We start from the raw sequence: 17,981 nt of genomic DNA, 5'->3' as shown, positions 1-17,981 counted from the left end.
TTTGAAGCATGTCCATAGTGTTTTCCATAATGGCTGGACTAATTTACATTCATGCTCACAACAAGGATTCCTTTTTCTCCACATCATTGCCAACACTTATCTTTCACCTTTTTAGCTAATCTAACGGGAAGGAAATGGTAGCTCGATGTGGTTTTGATTTGCATTTGTCTGATGATTAGTGATTTTGAGCATTTTTTTCATGATGTCTGTTGGCCATTTGTATGTCTAGTCAGTTCCTTTGCCTATTTTAGTGGGTTATTTGTTTTCTTGTTGTTTGAGTTCCATGCATATTTTGGATATTAGCTCCTTATGTGAAGTGTGATTTGCAAACACTTTCTTCCACTCTGAAGTTGTCTCCTCACTCTGTTAATTGTTTTCTTTGCTGTGCAGAAACTTTTTAGCTTGATGCAAACCCGTTTGTCTATTTTTGCTTCCACTGCCTGTGCTTTTGGGCTCAGACTCATTGCCCATACCAATGTCATAGAACTTATCCACTATGTTCCCTTCTAGTAGTCTTTTGTTTTGTTTCGTTTTTACAAATTCAGTTCTTAGGTTTAAGTATTTAATCCATTTTGAGTTGATTCTTACATAAGGGGTACTCTTAGGCATGTGGATGTGCAGTTTTCCCAACAATGTGCATTGAAAAGATTGTTCTTTTCCCAGTATATGTTCTTGACACTGTTGTTAAAAATCAACTGGCCATAGTTGTGTATGTTGATTTCTGAGCTACTCTATCTTATTCCATTGGTCAATGTGTCTGTTTTTATGACAGTACCATCCTATTTTGATTACTATAGCTCTGTAATATATATTAAAATCCAACAGGTTGATTCCTCCAACTGTCCTTTTTGCTCAAATTTGCTTTGGTTATTTGGGACCCCTGTATTTCCATATGAATTTTAGAATTTTTTCTATTTCTGTGAGGAATAGACATTGAAATTTTTGATAGGCATTGCACTGAATCTGTAAATTTCTTTGGCTAGGCTATATGGACATTTTGATAATATTAATTCTTTCTATCTATGAATACAGGATATCTTTCCATTTATTTGTGTTGTTTCAATTTCTTTTATTTACCTCTTTTATTAAATTTACCCCTATTTTATTTATTTTTGATATTTTGTAAATACGATGATTTTCTTAATTTCTTTTTCAGTTCGTCCCTTGCTAATGCATAGAAAAACTACTGGTTCATATAAGTTGATTTTATATTCTACAGCCTTAATGAATTTATCAGTCCTAACAGGTTTTTTGGTGGCATGTTCAGGGTTTTCTATGTATAAGGTCATGTTGGCACAAACTTCTTGTCATGCTGTCATGCTCACTTCCTCCTTTCCTGTTTGAATGTTTTTTTTCTTTCTTATCTAGTATCTCTGGCTAGGACTTCTAGTACTATGTTGAACTGAAGTGGTGAGAGTGAGCATCCTTGTCTTATTCCTGATCTTAGAGAAAAGTCTTTCAAATTTTCACCACTGAGTATGAAAAGAACTTTTCACAAATGGCCTTTATTATAATTCTGTGCCTTATTGGTTGAGTTTTTAATCATGAAGGACATTGAATTTTGTCAAATGCTTTTTCTGCATCTATTGAGATGATCATATCATTTTATTCTTCATTCTATTAATGTGGTATACCACACTTACTGATTTGCATATGTTGAACCATCCTTCACCCCATGGATAAATCCCACTTGATCACAGTAAATGACAGGATGTTTATTCTCTTTTGTTTGTTTTTGTGGTGCTGGTGATCAACCCAGGGCATGGTGCTTGCTAGGCAAGCACCCTACCACTGATATAGAGCTCCAGTTCTGGATATTTATTCTTAAACTGCTTTTCCAGAGGCTTTCTGTATTAGTAGGAATTATTAAATGGAAGTAAATTTGGAAAGGAATCCCATTCTGTTTGTAGGTTAAAAATTTGTTGTCCCTGCACATTTTTTAAGAACCTAAATCCTCCTTGGTTTACTAAACTGGTCTTATTCATGCCTACCAAGTATACAAAGTTTGATGGCTCTTCAACCATTTGTCCTAGGTAGTGGAAAGATCATACATATTTATTTTACATATAGAATCATGTGCCACACAATGATATTTTGGTCAATGATAGATCACATATATGATGGTAGTTCCATAAGATTGTAATGGAGCTGGAAAAAAGTTCCTACATATTCCTAGTGAATACATAGCTGAAGAAGTAAAAGAAGAAGAAAATGCAAGAGAAGAAAAAGAACTTCCAAAACATTTCAGTGACGGGTTTAGCAGAAACTTTTGCAGGCCTCATATAGCTCCTTAGGAAGTTTGCAAACATAAACCCCAACACCAAATGGTTTTCATTAAAAGAAGGAATGTTCATGGCATATTATCCTCTTACAAGAAAATCTGTGATTTTAAAAAAAAGAAACAAACCAAGCAAACCACCGTAGACATGTTTCTGAAAAAAGTGATGCCTCCTTAGGAAGAGCCTCAGGCAGGTTGGTCAAGAGATGTTCCAGAAGGCAGCATTGCTATCATAGGACATGACAGCTCCATGTGTGTTATTGCCCCTGAGGACCTTCTAGGGGACAAATGAGGAGGTGGAAGACAGTGGAACTGGTGATCCTGACACTGTCTAGGCCTAGGCTAATGTGTGTATTTGCGTCTTAGTTTTTAATAAAAAAAAATTGAAAGAAAACACAAAAAATTTTAAATAGGAAAAAGCTTATAGAATAAGGATACAAAAAAGAATATTTTGTAGATGCTGTACAATATGTTTGTGTTTTAAGCTAAGTGTTATTTCAAAAAAGTAAAAAAATTACAAATAAAGTGTATAAAGTAAAAAAGATACAATAAGCTGAGGCTAATTTATTTTTAAGCAAGTTAGTTCTTTTATCTAAAAAGCAGAGCAAGTGTTTCTCTGTCTTTCTCTTTTCTTTTTTACAAAGAGAGAATGGAAAACAAAAATCCTCCCTATTTTTAAAGGCTTCTTTGGTAATGAGTGCTTGTCCAGGAACAAATAGTCTTTTATATGAATAGTCTCCAAAAGCTCATAAGCGAAAAAGTGCCCAACCTCTGATTACCCACAGTGCAGTTTCTGGCAGCATAGTGGAGCTTTTCTGTTCTGAATTTCCAATCTGCTATCAGAGTCCTTAATTTCTTAGAACAGAAGAACCTCTGGGAAAGGAAAGGATGGAGGTGGGAGAGCAACATTGAAATTAAATTTTTTAAGGTTAATTTATTATTGAAGAAAGAAAAATACTTTGTAAACTTAGTATAGCTTGTGTATGGTGTTTATAAAGTCTATAGGAGTGTATGGAATGTTCTTGGCCTTCACAATCATTCACCCCTCACTCAAAGACTAACCCTGAGAAGCTTCTATTCCTACAAACTCCATTCATACTAAGTGGCCTATACAGGCATACCATTTTTTAAATCTTTTGTATCATAAATTTACTGTACCTTTTCTGTTTAAATAGGTTTAGGTACACAAATGTTTTTCATTATGTTACAACTGACCACGATATTCAGTACAGTAACTTGCTGTACAGCTTGTAGTCTAGAAGCAGTAGGCTATATCATGTAGCCTAGGTTTGTAGTAGGCTAGACCATCATGTAAGTATGTGCTATGATGTCTACACCATGATGAATGCATAAGGATGCATTTCTCAGAATGCATTCCTGTAGCTAAGGAGGATATAACTGGACTTTCTGATTTGTTAGGCTTTAATCTAATAAAATATCAAGTGGTTCAAAATACATCTTTTCAATTCCTTATTATTAGCATCCTTAATTTAGTTAAGAAGAAATCGAGACTTCCTTGATATCAAATAACCAGTCGATGGCAAAGTTACAAACAAAAGAGACTAGAATGAGTTCTGTGCATCTAGACTACAAAGTGGTACATTGGGATCTGATGGTTGGATATGAAATACACCTCAAATATGTGGTCATTTTTGTAGGACACGATTCATTAAAAGCATTTTCCTCACCTATTTTCCCCAAGTAATTGTTTTTCTTTGTTTTCCTAACACACATATAAATCCTCCTATGGTCATAGATTTAATTCTTTCTGGAAATCAGAAAAGGAATGAGAGCAGAGTACAGGAGACCACCTGAGTTTCCCAAGTAGGTCTCCCTGATACCACAGTGAATAGGAAAGCTCCTTTCAGTGCCTCTTCTGCCCAACTTTCCCTACAGGCCACTCCTCGCCCCTATACCTTGACCTCTTCCCCATGCTAACTCTCTCTTCAGCAATCTGTGATCCTCTTAATCACCCCCCTAAACTCACCATAGCTAATCTGATTCCCCAGTTGCAACCAAGTACACACAATGTAGCTCAAGTTTTCTGCAATATCCTCCAGCAATATATACTTGCTATGCCAGTTTTCCAACAGTGAGCACAAAATAGCCTTTCCACATGTAACACGTGTTTAGGCACCCCTCTCCACACACTTATGTGAATGAGCTTGTACAGTAGAATGTGTAGAAATTTATAAATAATTATCCAGCACTTGACTAGATGTGCTCTCACAGTTTCTGTTATCTGGGATTTCTGGGCCTGCTCAGCAGGACATCAGGGCACTCTGGTGAAGGGGTTCTTAGTATATTAAAATGTGTCACTGAATATGGCTGGAAAGCACCCATTCTTTATACTTTCTGTATATCAGGAGCTAGTAGAACAGAATGAAAATAGCATGCAACTGGGAGTCATACATACCTTTGTGGAAATTCCAACTCTACCACTCACGAGCTGTGTAACCTTCAAGAAGATACTTCACCTTTCTGTACCTCATTTTCCTCATTTGAAAATGGAAATTATAATATGATATTATTGTCTGTTGTGATAACCAAAGGATATAATTAATTCTCACAAAGTGCCTAACACATAGTAGGTTCACAATAAATATAAGTCTTTATTCCACCTCTCTTTTACATTTATTTTTGAGCACAGTATCATATAGGGTGGAAAGTGATAAAAAAAAGGAAGAGTGTAATTTTATACTTAGACATGGGGTCAAATTCCAATTCTGCCATTTGGTTACCATGGGTGAGCTTGACAAGTTACTTGACCCAGGCCTGTTTCTTCTTCTGCAAGCTATAGCATATAACACTTACAGGTATAAAGTATCCGGCCCATCATTGGCTCTCAATTTTAGTTATCAATGCTGGATATAAGAAGACTGTCCTTATTTTCAGATACAGCATGTCTACTATGTGTAAGCTCCTCTCTGAAACTCTGTCCTCTCTTTGGATGCATGAAAGCGTTTTTTAAATCCCATTTTCTAATGGCTGTACGCCAATGTCAGCTGACAGGTTTTTCTGCATTTGCAAGTGATATTATATCATTTGGAAGAAAGCTAGGGTGTTACATTTTGTCATTTTGTTTTGTTTGACTGCTCCTTCTGTCCACACTCTCACCATTTTCTTCTTCCTTCCCCTCTACCAGCTGCCTGGAAATTTATTGACATCCCTTTCTCTATACATTCTGTTCATCTGTGTTGTCGAGTTGTGTGGCCACAGCATCACTGAGATGCCAGGGCTCTAGTTGTCCCAGATTGTGCTTTGTCATTTATGTAATGGTAAGAATCCAGGTGCGATGTCTCATTTTTTCAGACATATTAAAGGCTGAACACTATCGTCCATCTCTACACGTCTGCAGAAACTCAATGTGATAGGAAACTTAATCTGCCACAGTGGCGCCCCATTGTTGTTCCTGCAGGATGCTGCTCTGTTTATCAGTTCATCATCAGATAGTGCACTGCTCAGGGCCATTCCAGTTTGGTATTGCTGATTCAAATATTTGGCCGGGTTGGCCTTTGTGGTAGGATTTGAGGAATTCAAAAAGGCTCCTGGCCCAAATATATCTCTCTCAATGGTCACAGTGCTTGAAATGCATACAAGAAATATCTCACTTGAACTTTCTTTGGTATAAAGCAATGCTAAAATGTGCATGCCACTCTCAAGAGGGAACCTAGAGAGTCCTTATCAGCTATTAATACTTAGAGTCAGAACTGCATTGGAATTCTGCTTCTGTTTCTAGCTATGAACTTAGACAGGTTGCTAGATCTCCCTGAGCCTTTCTTCTCATCTGCAAAAGTGGGGTTAATAATAGATGATGGTGAGGATTATGTGAGATAAGTATGTAAAACACATAGTAAATGTTCAATGAACTGCAGCTATTACCAGCCTTAGAGAGAGTACTGCCATGAGAGAATATATTTAGGACTAGTAAATTTGTTTTGTCAAGAATCAGGTGAGGTGTGGTACAAGGAAACTAATATAACCAGGGAGTAGTAGCATGGACACTCTGAGAGCCTGGAGTCAGAAGTGGGGAGTGGGAGGAAGAGGAGGGACTGGAGCAAGGTCAAACTACATTTACATGAACATTCCAACAAGAAAAACAAACATAGTGCTGCTCAGGGCTCAATGGTTTGTGAGGCGGTGAGCTCCACCACTGGAAGTGTTCAAGCAAAGGCCATTTGCGGGCTGTCTGTCAGGACTACCCTAGTCTACTCCAAGGCTTCTCAAACTGATATGTGTATACACATCACCTGGGAACCCTGTTAAAACGCAGGTTCTGATTCAGTTGGTCTGGGGTGGACCCATGATTCTGCATTTCTAGATGAATGCAGAATACCCCTGATCAACAAACCTGGCCCTTAGTAGCAAAGCTTCTACTGTCGTTCAAAAATATCTCACAGTAAGACAAGAGGATATGGTAGGGAAAGCCAGCAAGTTACCCAGAGAAGAAAGACTTTGATGTAATCATGATCTACAATCTGGTTCTTAGCTTTGAAATCTGATTGGTAGTATAACCAAAGACTGGGCTCCTGGGAACTGACTCAGAGTTAACCAAATTCACAAGAGACCAATACATAAGCCAGAATGCCAGTTTATTAATTTATAATGAGAAGTATAACTTCCAAATGGACCAGATACTAGTGTTTACTGATTAGTGCTTTATCTCCCTATAGGCATATTTACATGAGGAGCTAAATGATAATAAGAAGGTTGCTTGGTGAGGATGAACTCAGAACAAGGGGAGTTCATTGGATGATTTTAATAATTCATGTCATCAAGCTATAGTAGTCTGATTCCTCCATTCGAAAATTGGGCTAGAACTCCAGAAGAGATCAGGGGATGTCAACCTCCCCACTAATTTCTCTATCACCCATCCTGCCCTCATACAATCTAGATGATCTATTTAAACCTAGATCTAATCATATAATTAATTTGTTCCACTGGATTCTGCATAAATTTGCAATTTTAAACTCATTACAAAAAGTATAAAATATAAGGGAAATTTGAAAAATGTTTAATAAGCATCTATATTCCAACTATCTAGATTCCGCATTTTAGTTATCATTTTGTCATATTTGCTTTTCATTTAAGTAATAGTACTGTTTGAATTTTTTGAGTGCTCTTCACCAACAAATTCCAGACAATTTCCGGAATTGTACCATTTCCTAAAGATAACTGGTCCTACTCATTTGTTTTCTTCTTGGTAACTTAAATCTCAAAGATTAATATCACCAATATTTGGGGGTACTGTTCTCCTGGCCTCATATACCTACTTCCCATGAACTCCTAAAATCTCTTTCTATTAATATCCAGGGTTCATGTTTCACAAAATTATCCATTTATTTATATTCTAGTTGCTGTTTGGTATAGAGCAATAATTTTCCTCTAGGTTTCTCATAGGCCATAAGAATATTAAGTACAGAATTGTTCCATGCTTAATCTTTGGGAATAATGTTAAGTAAATGCAGGACCACAGATGGAGGGGAGTGAGTGATTGGGAATTTAACAAGTGTTAGCCTGGATAAAGTAGAGTATATTTCTTTGAATCAAAAAAGTGGTTAAGACTGGACATCTTAAACATCATTTTCTCTGATTATTGCCTCAAGGTAACAACTTTAAGATTATTTTCGTATTGTCTTGAACCTGTTAAAAATAATAGTGCTTAACGTAAGTTTTACATTCTGGTAAGAACTGTCCTAAGTGTTTTACAAGTATGAACTCATTTAAACATCTGAACAACTCTGAGGTAAGCACTTTTATCATCTCCACTTTACAGAGAAGGAGGAAACTAAGGCACAAAGAAGTCAGTCTCTCAAGGTCAAGTTATTAGTAACTGCCAGACACCAGATGTATTCAGTTTACTTCAATGTACAGAGTGCCTAGTAAATGTAACCATTGACAGGACAGACAGAAATTACACATTTAAGCAAAAATAAGTAATGCAATAGTAGCATGGGTGAATTGCCCACGTGGGTCAGGCTTGGTTGGAAATGGAGAAAGGAAATGTAGTTAAGGCCATGAATGGTGCAGGAATATTCGTTTGGTTAAACCTGGTTTGTGGAAGGTAAAGAAAGAAGGATTGGTTTTGAGGTGTATGTAAATAGTCATTCTTTTGTGAGAACCCAGATTACTTGCAAGAGGCATCTGATGCAGTATATTATTCAGCCTGGGATAAGGGTAGGAAGAAACCGCATATACTTGTGACGCTTATTGGGAGCAGGAAAAGGGAAAGGTGCCATTTGGCGTCAGTTTAGGAAAAAAAAAAAAGCTAATGACATACCTTTTCCTGTACTTTTACTGGAGAAATCAGTAAAACACTCCCTGCCCCCAGCACCACCCACCTCCCCAAAGTCTCTCCTCTACAACTCAGACGCTTTGCCTCTGCTGCTTTTCAAAAGTACTTTCACATTCTCCCACTGTAAGCAAGAGATGCCCTTTAGACAAATGACAGGAGGGGACGAGGTATTCTTGGAATTCCAAACGGACTCCAATCCAACCAGAAAGGCTGGATGATCTTGGAGTCTACAGTTCCTCGCCTGTGCATTTTTCATGGAATGACGTGACACACCTGGCCACACAACCCCAGAACCTACTGTAATGCCTTCCCATCCTTTTAAGAGGCGGATCCCGCAGTGTCCTTTCCTCCCTCCCCGCCACCTCTACCCCCAGTCGGTTGGGCGGAGCTTCACGCTGAAGCCCCTGAGCCCAACGCGGCAGCTGCCCTAGCCTGGAGGACTGGCGCTTTCCGGAGCGGCGTCTGCGGCGACCTCTCTCCGGACGCTCGGTGCCTCTGGGCTCCAAGCTCGCTCCCCGCGCGCCGGCTCCGAGCCCACCTGGCACGCACCTGGTCCAGGCCGGGGTCGGCCCACCGGCGCCAGGGCGCGCGCCAGAGGCCGTAGGGCACCGCGGAGCGCGCGCGCCATGGGGCCGCCGCCCGGGGTCGGGGTCTCCAGCCGCGGTGGCTGTGGCTCCTCGCGAATGCTGGCCTGGTGCTTCCTACTGGCTCTCAGTCCGCTTGCCCCCGCTTCGCGGGGGGCCGAAGCAGTGTGGACCGCGTACCTCAACGTGTCCTGGCGGGTTCCGCACACCGGAGTGAACCGCACTGTGTGGGAGCTGAGCGAGGAGGGCGTGTACGGCCAGGACTCGCCACTGGAACCTGTGGCCGGGGTCCTGGTACCGCCCGACGGGCCCGGGGCGCTCAATGCCTGTAACCCGCACACCAATTTCACGGTGCCCACGGTTTGGGGAAGCACTGTGCAAGTCTCCTGGTTGGCCCTTATCCAGCGCGGCGGGGGCTGCACCTTCGCAGACAAGATCCATCTGGCTTATGAGAGAGGGGCGTCTGGAGCCGTCATCTTTAACTTCCCGGGGACCCGCAATGAGGTCATCCCCATGTCTCACCCGGGTGAGTGCCGCTACTAAATTGCGCCCCTTCAAACCTCCGTCAGGGCCAGTTTCTCTTATTTTCCTCAGTGCCCTCTTCTCTCTATCCCCTTGCTCCTAAGGAAAATGGGTGCCTTTTCTTTCTGCCCCCACTGAGTGGGGCAAGGTCCTCCACCGAGATGTTCCAGGTTTGGGGGTTGGGCAGAAAAAAAAATCCTTCAAAATTTGCCTCTCTGGTGGAAAAGGGTAAGACAAACTGAGTGCAGAAGCTGGCAAATCCAGGACTGCTAGGGCTTTTTGCGTCGCCTTTTCCTGGTGTTTCACAAGGGTGCCTTGTCTTCGATTACCAGGGTGGAGGGTCTGGGGGGTGGGGGTGGGGGCATTGGCTTTTAAAAGACTGGCAAGAAGATGGTCTGGAAATCTCGTTCTCACTCTTTGCTGCATAAAAACCGATTTTTCCCTCCTCTTCCCGTTTTTCTCTCCATGTTTCCTGGGTATCAGGTGCAAGATTGTGTTACTGTACCCTGTTAACCTCACTGCAATTTTGGTATAAACTTTGCTTAGCTCTTGGGTTCTTCTCTGCCCAGTGGTCTCAGGTCCAAGTGATTGGTATCAGTGTTTTTGTTTGCCTCTGAAAAATCTGATTGAGGTCATTGGGTTCTCAAATAGGTTATTATCCTTACTGAAAAAGAAAGAAATTTATTACGCATGAATGTAGCAAAGGCCTAGACTTTGCAAAAGTAGTCCAGGTAGTTCTTAAATTTGCTGAGCTGGTTACTGTTTTCCTCCTTCCGTTATCCTTCCAGAAACCTCCTCAGTTGTGAGTAGGTACCCCCATATCATATGCATATAGTGATCTTAGGACCTGAAGGACAAAGAAAAGAATTGGGGGAGAAGAAAGAGGAGACCTGTAATAGCAGTATGTAGTTGTTGTTATGAGCCCCGCCTCTAGTCAGACCTTGACTCAAATTTCTGCTCCATTGCTTACTAGTCCTGTGACCTTGGGTAACTTATTTGAAGTCTTGGAGCCTGAGTGCCCTCGCCAGTCAGATATGAAGGGATAATAAGAGGGAACTTATCCACAGGTTTGCCTTGGGGGTAAAATGAAATAAAGCCTTAAAGAGTCCAGGATGGTGTAAGTAAAGGTTAGCAGATACGGGTTAGTCTTGTAGGACTCAGTCGCTGCAGAAATGAATCTCCCTATTTAATGAGAGGTTTTGTGTTTTTCTTAAAGCAGTATGACTGGCCCTGCCTAGAGAACACTTATGTTGAGTGGTGAGTGGCATAATGGAAAGGGCACTGAACTGGAACTCCAGAGAATGGAGTTCTTTTAGCCCCTACTTTGCTTCTATCAGCTTTGTGACCTTGCACAAGTTCTATGTCAAATGCTAGTATATAGGTGTGCAGAGTGGATGCCAAGTTGGCAGAGCATGCAGAGATAAAAGTGAACTAGATGAACTCTAAGATCCCTCCCAGCTGCAAAATGCAGTGATTCTTAGATTTAGCATATTGATTAAAGTAGCAAGCTGTATCTCTCTTGGTTGATAATGCATTGAATAGAATGAAATTAGTTTCTAAAGGCCAGTAATAATGAATAATAAGGCTTAGTAAATGTTAGTCTTTACATTTCAGTTGGCTAAATACAAGGGTTTGACTTTGTCTCTTCCAAATGAGATTCATTTGCATGAATGATTTATATTTGAAGATTATTCATTAATTAGAGCGTCCCTACTTAAACCATTTCCATTGTACTTCTGTTAAGGACATTTATCTGATAGTTTTAGGGGACACTAAAATCAACTTTTGTTGAGCTCCTACTGTGTGCTAGGCATTCTACATACATCTTAGCATTTATTGAGTGGAAATGCACAAGCTTTGTAGTCAAGATTAAGGATCAAATTCTGGATTTATCATTCAAAACATTTGTGACCTTGGTCAGATTATTTTAACTTCACCGAGTCTCAGTTTCCCCATGGAAATAATAAGATGGAGATAATATTTATGTTGCTGTGATTATAAAGGATTATATATATGTTATTATAATAGGTCAATGCTAACAAGATGCAAAAAATTAATGCACAAATGTATGGTTATTTAACTATCAATATGAAGTCACAAATACACTGGGAATCAAATTATGGCTATTGTGTTTCAGGATATCATATAGGAATAAAGCCCTAAATACTGTTCACTTACACTACATTTAGAAAGGTATTTTGATACTTTAAAAATTTATTATTAGCCAAGATGATGGCTGCAGCAAATACTGCCATTAAGCTAACTAGCCAAAAAAGCAAGCTGTACTTAGGTAAAAAAAAAAAAAAGTCACATTTCTCCCTTAAATTCCTGGAGAGACTACTTTTCAACATAGGGGGAAATCAGTTTGCATTTCATTCGTGTATGTTATTAAATATTTGTTTGCAAAGTTCTGTGTTGTTTGCGTTACCCACTCCTGAGAGTAACCCTAGGACTTCCTTTTAATATGTGGTCAAAAATTTATCTTGGATTATAGTGACAGAGAGGTAGGACTGAGGTTTAATGTTGATTCATTCATTATACATTGCCATGAACTACATGGTGGCCACCAAATGCGGAAAAGCCACCAAATGCGGAAAAGCCATTGCTGTCTTTTGTTTGTTTGTTTACAAAATCTCTCTTCACCCACTCTCATAGGGGCCTGCGCTTGAATTGTTTGTCTTTTGTTGGAGTTTGTGCTGAGTGTCCACACGTTCACTTACCACAATCCTGTGACCATGAAGATACACTTGTTTCAAGTAATAGAAACTATTGGTTTAGAACAGTTGCTTTAAATTTTTTGTTTGGTAGAGAGAAACTCCACTTTATAAAAGCTATCAATTAGGAAAACGAGGCTATATACCAAAATTTCACAAAAGATATTTGTAGCCTAGCTTCAGTTCATGCAATTTGTGCCTACATTTTATTTTGGTTGCAAAGTATCCAGAAAAACCTGATTCACACAGATAAATAACTACAAATGATAGATGTTTATTAACAGTGTGCCTTGGAATCTCTGGCTATACATATTCCAATCAAATGAAACCAGAAACCTGGGAGAAAATTAGTAGGAAATTTTGGTGTCAGAGTTTAATTCCTATTTAGAGTCCCTATCTTAAATATGAAAATCAGATAAGAAGCAGCCAAAGCAGAGTAAGCACTAAAACCTTCTAGAGTGTAGATTGTCACAATGAGCCACCTTAAGCATGCTTTCTGGATTGCTCTCACTATTGCACAACTAACTGTTCTTTCTCCTAGCAGATGGATCTAAGCCTTGCCTACTGTCTAATTGAGCACAGCCTGCAGGTTGAAGTGGTGTATGTACTTGCTTGTACAATTGTCCTTGAGTCAACATGTGCAGACATGAATTTATTGAAAGACCCCTGCAGAGCTACAACCTTCATAATCTATGACACACATTTATAAGAACTTGAAACATAGGCAAGGAGGTGACAGAGGAAGCATCATTCCTGAGGGTTGTAAAAAGAAAGCGAATGAACAAAGCAGTGTACGTTAATGATTCGGTGTTCTCTAATGGGATACAGTTTGATATATAAACCAGTTTCTTGTATACATGGTTAAAAGACAGTAGAGCATATTAGTTAAAAGGTTGGACTCTGCCACTATTATTTTTAAACGCTTAGGCCACATATTTTACCTCTCTCAGTTTTCTCCTATGTAATAAGGCCATAAACTTGCCTCATAAGGTTACTAGGATTAAATAAGACAATGTAGATAAAATAAAATGTTGAACAAAGTGTTGGGCATATAGGAAGTTACTATTATCTTTTTAATCACAGTTAAGCTACCTAATGTATTTTACAAAATGAAAATTGAATCCTATGTTTGACCAACATAAGTTCAAAACGAAGAGTCTACAGTACTTCAAAGTCCACATTACCCAAAATCTTAACTTGAACTCTTTAGGAATAGGGTGAATAGGCTGAATTTTTTTGACAAGGAAAAGATCTTTTGGCCCTCAAGTTTGTTATTCCTTTCTTGTCTCTCAAGCTACCAATCTTCTTTCAATTCACAAGGAATTTTGCAATCGCTCTATCACCATCCCAAACCCTTTTCAACTCTTTTACATTTAGTTTTTATTCTTTTTTAGGTAGGACATTGACTTTGAATACAACCTTTTTGAGGTAGAGAAAGAGATTGAAAACAGAATTGGGTGGTGATGATTTACCTATGTAAAATACCATTCCCAAATCCATTTCCAGATGCATCCTTCTTGTCATCTCTTCAGAACTGTATTTCACATTGTTGACCACTCCTTCAAAACTCTTCCAGTTTCTTGCTTTTCTCCTCATTTTTGAGTTATCGCTGCTATTTCATTAATTCATCATCTAGCAATTCTTTTCCTTTGCATCCCAAGCTCACCTTTTTCCCCCTCTAGCTGCCCCATCTAGTTGACTCTTTTTTTTTAAGTACTGGGGTTTGACCTCAGGGTCTTGCACTTGCTAAGCAGTCACACTGCCACTTGAGCCATACCGCCTGCCCTTTTATACCTTAGTTATTTTTTCAGGTAGGGTGTTCTATGTTTTTGCCGGGCCCCAGTCCTACTCATGTCTGCCTCATAGCTGGAATGACAGGTGCAAACCACCACACCTGGCTTATTGATTGAGATGGAGTCTTGGTAATATTTTTGCTGGAGCTGGCCTCAAACCATAATCCTCCATCTCTACCCACCAGGTAGCTAGGATTACAGGCATGAGCCACTATGCCTGGCCTCCCATAGTTGATTCTATCACTTTAAATACTCTCACATATGTTCCCTTCTCCCTTGCAACTATTATTAGCCTGCTTTCAGTTCCTGTGTCTTCACATGGCAAATAATACTTAGCTTCCTTATTGGTCTTCCTCCATGTTGCCTCCGGAACACATTCTGATCACACAGATGCTATTACTATAAATTTTAGACTATATTGCTCACTATGGCATACAACACTCTTAATAATCTGGTCCCAAACTACTTTCAAAGCTTTATATCCCTCTTCTCTCAGGTTGAGTCCTACACATTCTCTATCCTTTCCCATTCTCATTTGTTTGCTTGTACTTCTGCTGTTACCTGTATATCCACTTCTATCCAGCTCTGCTGGTTAAAAACCCACCTATCCTTCAGAATCCAATACAAATGCTTCCTAATCTTTGAAAACTGTCTTTTCTCTTTTCTAAAATTTAAGTTTTTTTATTAACACATAATGGTTATATACATTTATGGGGTACAATGTGGTGTTTCTATACAATTCTTTCTTTTCCTCTTCCCACTCCGGCTCACACCCAAAACAAAATATTCTTTTTGTTCTCATAGCAGTTCATCTCTTTTAGTACTTTCTGCATTTTTTGGGAGTTATTCATTTACATATTTTACCTTCCTACTGGATTGTAATCATTTTAATGTTTTGTTCATCTTCAGATTCCTCATAGGAACCTTTGTGCCAGATGTGCTCTAGAAATGCTTATTAAGTTGCCTTAAACACCCAAGAGTTCTAATGCCAGAGAGTCAGCAGACTCACTAAATAGTATCTCAGGAAGAGTACCAAGAATTTATCAAGGGTCTACTCTCAGCTATGGCTATGTACTGTGCTTCTTGTCTGAGTACACAAAATAATTAAGGTAAAGTCCCTGCCCTGTTAAGGAATGGAGAGTCTGGTAGAAGTAAGAAGAACATACAATAAGAATATATGAATACTTCAAGATGATGGGTTCCCTAATTTCTATAGTGATCACCATCAGGACAAGTTGTATGGATTTTTGTCTCAATTTTTAAGACACAGTCTCAATATGAAGCCCAGATTGACCTGGAACTCATGATCCTCCAGCCTCAGCTTCCCAAGTGCCAGGATTACAGGCGTGTACCAGAGTGTACCACACTCAGGTATATAGATTTTTAATAGCAGAATGATCTAGGTAGCAAGGAAACAGTGACAAATGTATTTTTAGAGTTTTTACATTGAGTTTTCCCTGTCCTGTTTTTGATGGTTTAAAAACTTATACCAGCATTCACGTCTCCAATTAAAATGCTTTCTTGAAATGTGTTGGCAAATATTGAATTTCATAACATAAAAAAATCCTTTTTTTAAAAAAAAGGGAATATAGGTTAATTAGCAAATTGTTTTTTAAGCACATAAAGAACATTTTTTCCTTTTAGTCTCTGGAAGATGTGTGTTATTACATAGAGAATGTTATGTTTAATCTGTTGTCCCCATCTTTTTGTCGTTGTTCTGAGTCTTCAATGGAGGAAAGAAAAGTCAGTACCAAGAACATTTTCTCAATCACTGTATAATTATAAAGTTAATTATACTGGTTGTGGAAAAATTGTAAAATATAGAAAAGTATAATAATAATTTTAAAGTTACCCATAATTCCACAATACAGAGATTATATTCTTTCTGTCTCTTTTTCTATGCATAGGCATAGATTTGTATTTTACTTATCATAATGGTTAAGTTTTCACGAGTATTAATGTAGTATTAAGAAAATACAGAAGAATTAAAAGATCTACAAACCTGTAGATATACGCGTTTTTAGCATTTTAATGTTTTGTCATTTCTTCTTTTGCTTGTATGTGTGTATGTGTGTATATAATTTTTAAAACTGTACTTATATACCATAAATACTATATCCCAATACTTTTTATTGTAAGTGTTCTGTATCTAATTAAAATTAGAAAAAGGGTGCTTTTGTATTTGGAGTTCATGACCATTAACTAGAGGTTGGTGACCGAAACTGTCTTCCATTAGCTAGCAGAAAGGAAGTACAATAGTCTGATGGGGAGGGCTATGAATTGGGACATTTAAAACAAAAATATACTCCACAGAAATTTGCATTAAAATATACCTACTATATTTACTAGCCATAAATGTGGTCTGGTCTAAACTCTTATGGATTACCTGTTGTCTTGATCTTTTGAAGGATTTAATCAACATTTGTGCTTTAGTTCCTGTTCTCTCACAATATTCCCATAGCTCCTATCTTTTTCAAAATTGAGTTTTGCCTCCAGTTTCCCTATTGCTTGGTAACTTGCACCTCATTGACTAAAGTGGGTTTTCAAAAAATTATCATGGCAACTAGTGCCATTGGCTCATGCCTATAATTCTAGCTGCTCAGGAGGCAGAGATTGGTAGGATTGCAGTTCAAGGCCAGTCTGGGAAAAATGTTAGTGAGAACCCATCTCAATCAATAGCTGGGTGCAGTGACACACACATTTCATCCCAGCTACTGTGGAAAGCATAAAACAAGAGGATCCGGGTCCAGGCCAGCTTGGGCAAGAAACAAGACCCTATCTCAAAAACAACCAGAGCAAAAAGGGCTGGAGGCATGGCTTAAGTTATAGAGTGCCTATTTAGCAAGCACAAAGCCCTGAGTTCAAACTCTAGTATGGCAAAAAATTAAAATCATCATTAGTTTATGGCACAGTAAATTTTCACAAAGTGAAAATGTGTGTAGCCAGCTCAGAAAAGAGAATAGTACCAAACCAGAAGACAGCCTCACATCCCAAAGTGAAAAAGTTTTGATCCAGCACAATTATCAACTTTGTCTCCTGAGGGAATAACCTCTAATAGCATATGCTAGGAGCCCAGTCACCCACAGAAACAGTCTTGCTCACTGGTCTGGGGCCACACTACAGAGGAGATATTATATACTATAGGTGAGTCTGTGAATATCTTGGTGCCAATACTAAAACAGTTCAGAGTTGTCATACTTTGCAAATACAACACTCACCTTGGAGCTCTACAAAAAAGCTCTTTGTTATTATTTCATTTCCTGTTCTTTTGGGTTTTTTTCAAGTGAATATATACCCTTCTATACACCATGGTATATAGTTACTGCTTGAATTTACCAATAGGCTTACTACAGTATTGATTTCCTAGGGAGAGAAAGTTTGGTGATCCGTGCTGAGCCATGGGAAACCAGACTTGATGGAGGTTATGAGACTCAGATTGTAGTTGTGAATTACTTGGTTTTAACACTTGAATTATCAAGTCAGGTACCAATGCATGACTTTTGAGTTAACCCCATTTATTTTGACCTTTTTTGAAAGATGATGATAGTAGAACTCGTTGATGTGTGTTTCATGGTTATCTCTAGACATTAACTTTTCATTTCAGACAAAATGGGAAATAGCTTAAGGCTGCCTGCAACTAACAATCTGCTAGTTTTTAAAAAGAAAATACACCATAATATTAACATTGTTGGTGAAATTACAGATGACTGTTTTTCTCTTTATTGTTATTTCTTTATTTTCTGAATTTCCTAGTATGAATATAGTTTACTTTTATAATCAGAAAAAAATTTAAAA

The 17,981-nt window shown here is 38.6% G+C and overlaps 1 protein-coding gene across 2 annotated transcripts in view; it reads left to right on the top strand.

The window, feature by feature from the left end:
• Window positions 1–17,981, top strand: part of Rnf128 (ring finger protein 128) — an 86,686-nt gene that overhangs the window by 27,932 nt on the left and 40,773 nt on the right. The window contains exon 1 of one of the 2 annotated variants that reach the window (XM_020167184.2): window positions 8,949–9,683. The exons of the other annotated variant lie outside the window; for it this stretch is intronic. Coding sequence (XP_020022773.1) covers window positions 9,200–9,683 — 484 coding nt within the window. The 5' untranslated portion in view covers window positions 8,949–9,199. Of the gene's footprint in view, window positions 1–8,948; window positions 9,684–17,981 lie in introns of those variants that run through there. 2 annotated transcript variants of the gene reach the window in all.

This window comes from Castor canadensis, chromosome X, assembly GCF_047511655.1.
Source record: "Castor canadensis chromosome X, mCasCan1.hap1v2, whole genome shotgun sequence".
Classification (NCBI taxonomy): domain Eukaryota; kingdom Metazoa; phylum Chordata; class Mammalia; order Rodentia; family Castoridae; genus Castor; species Castor canadensis.
This window is presented reverse-complemented; position numbering and strand designations above follow the sequence as displayed.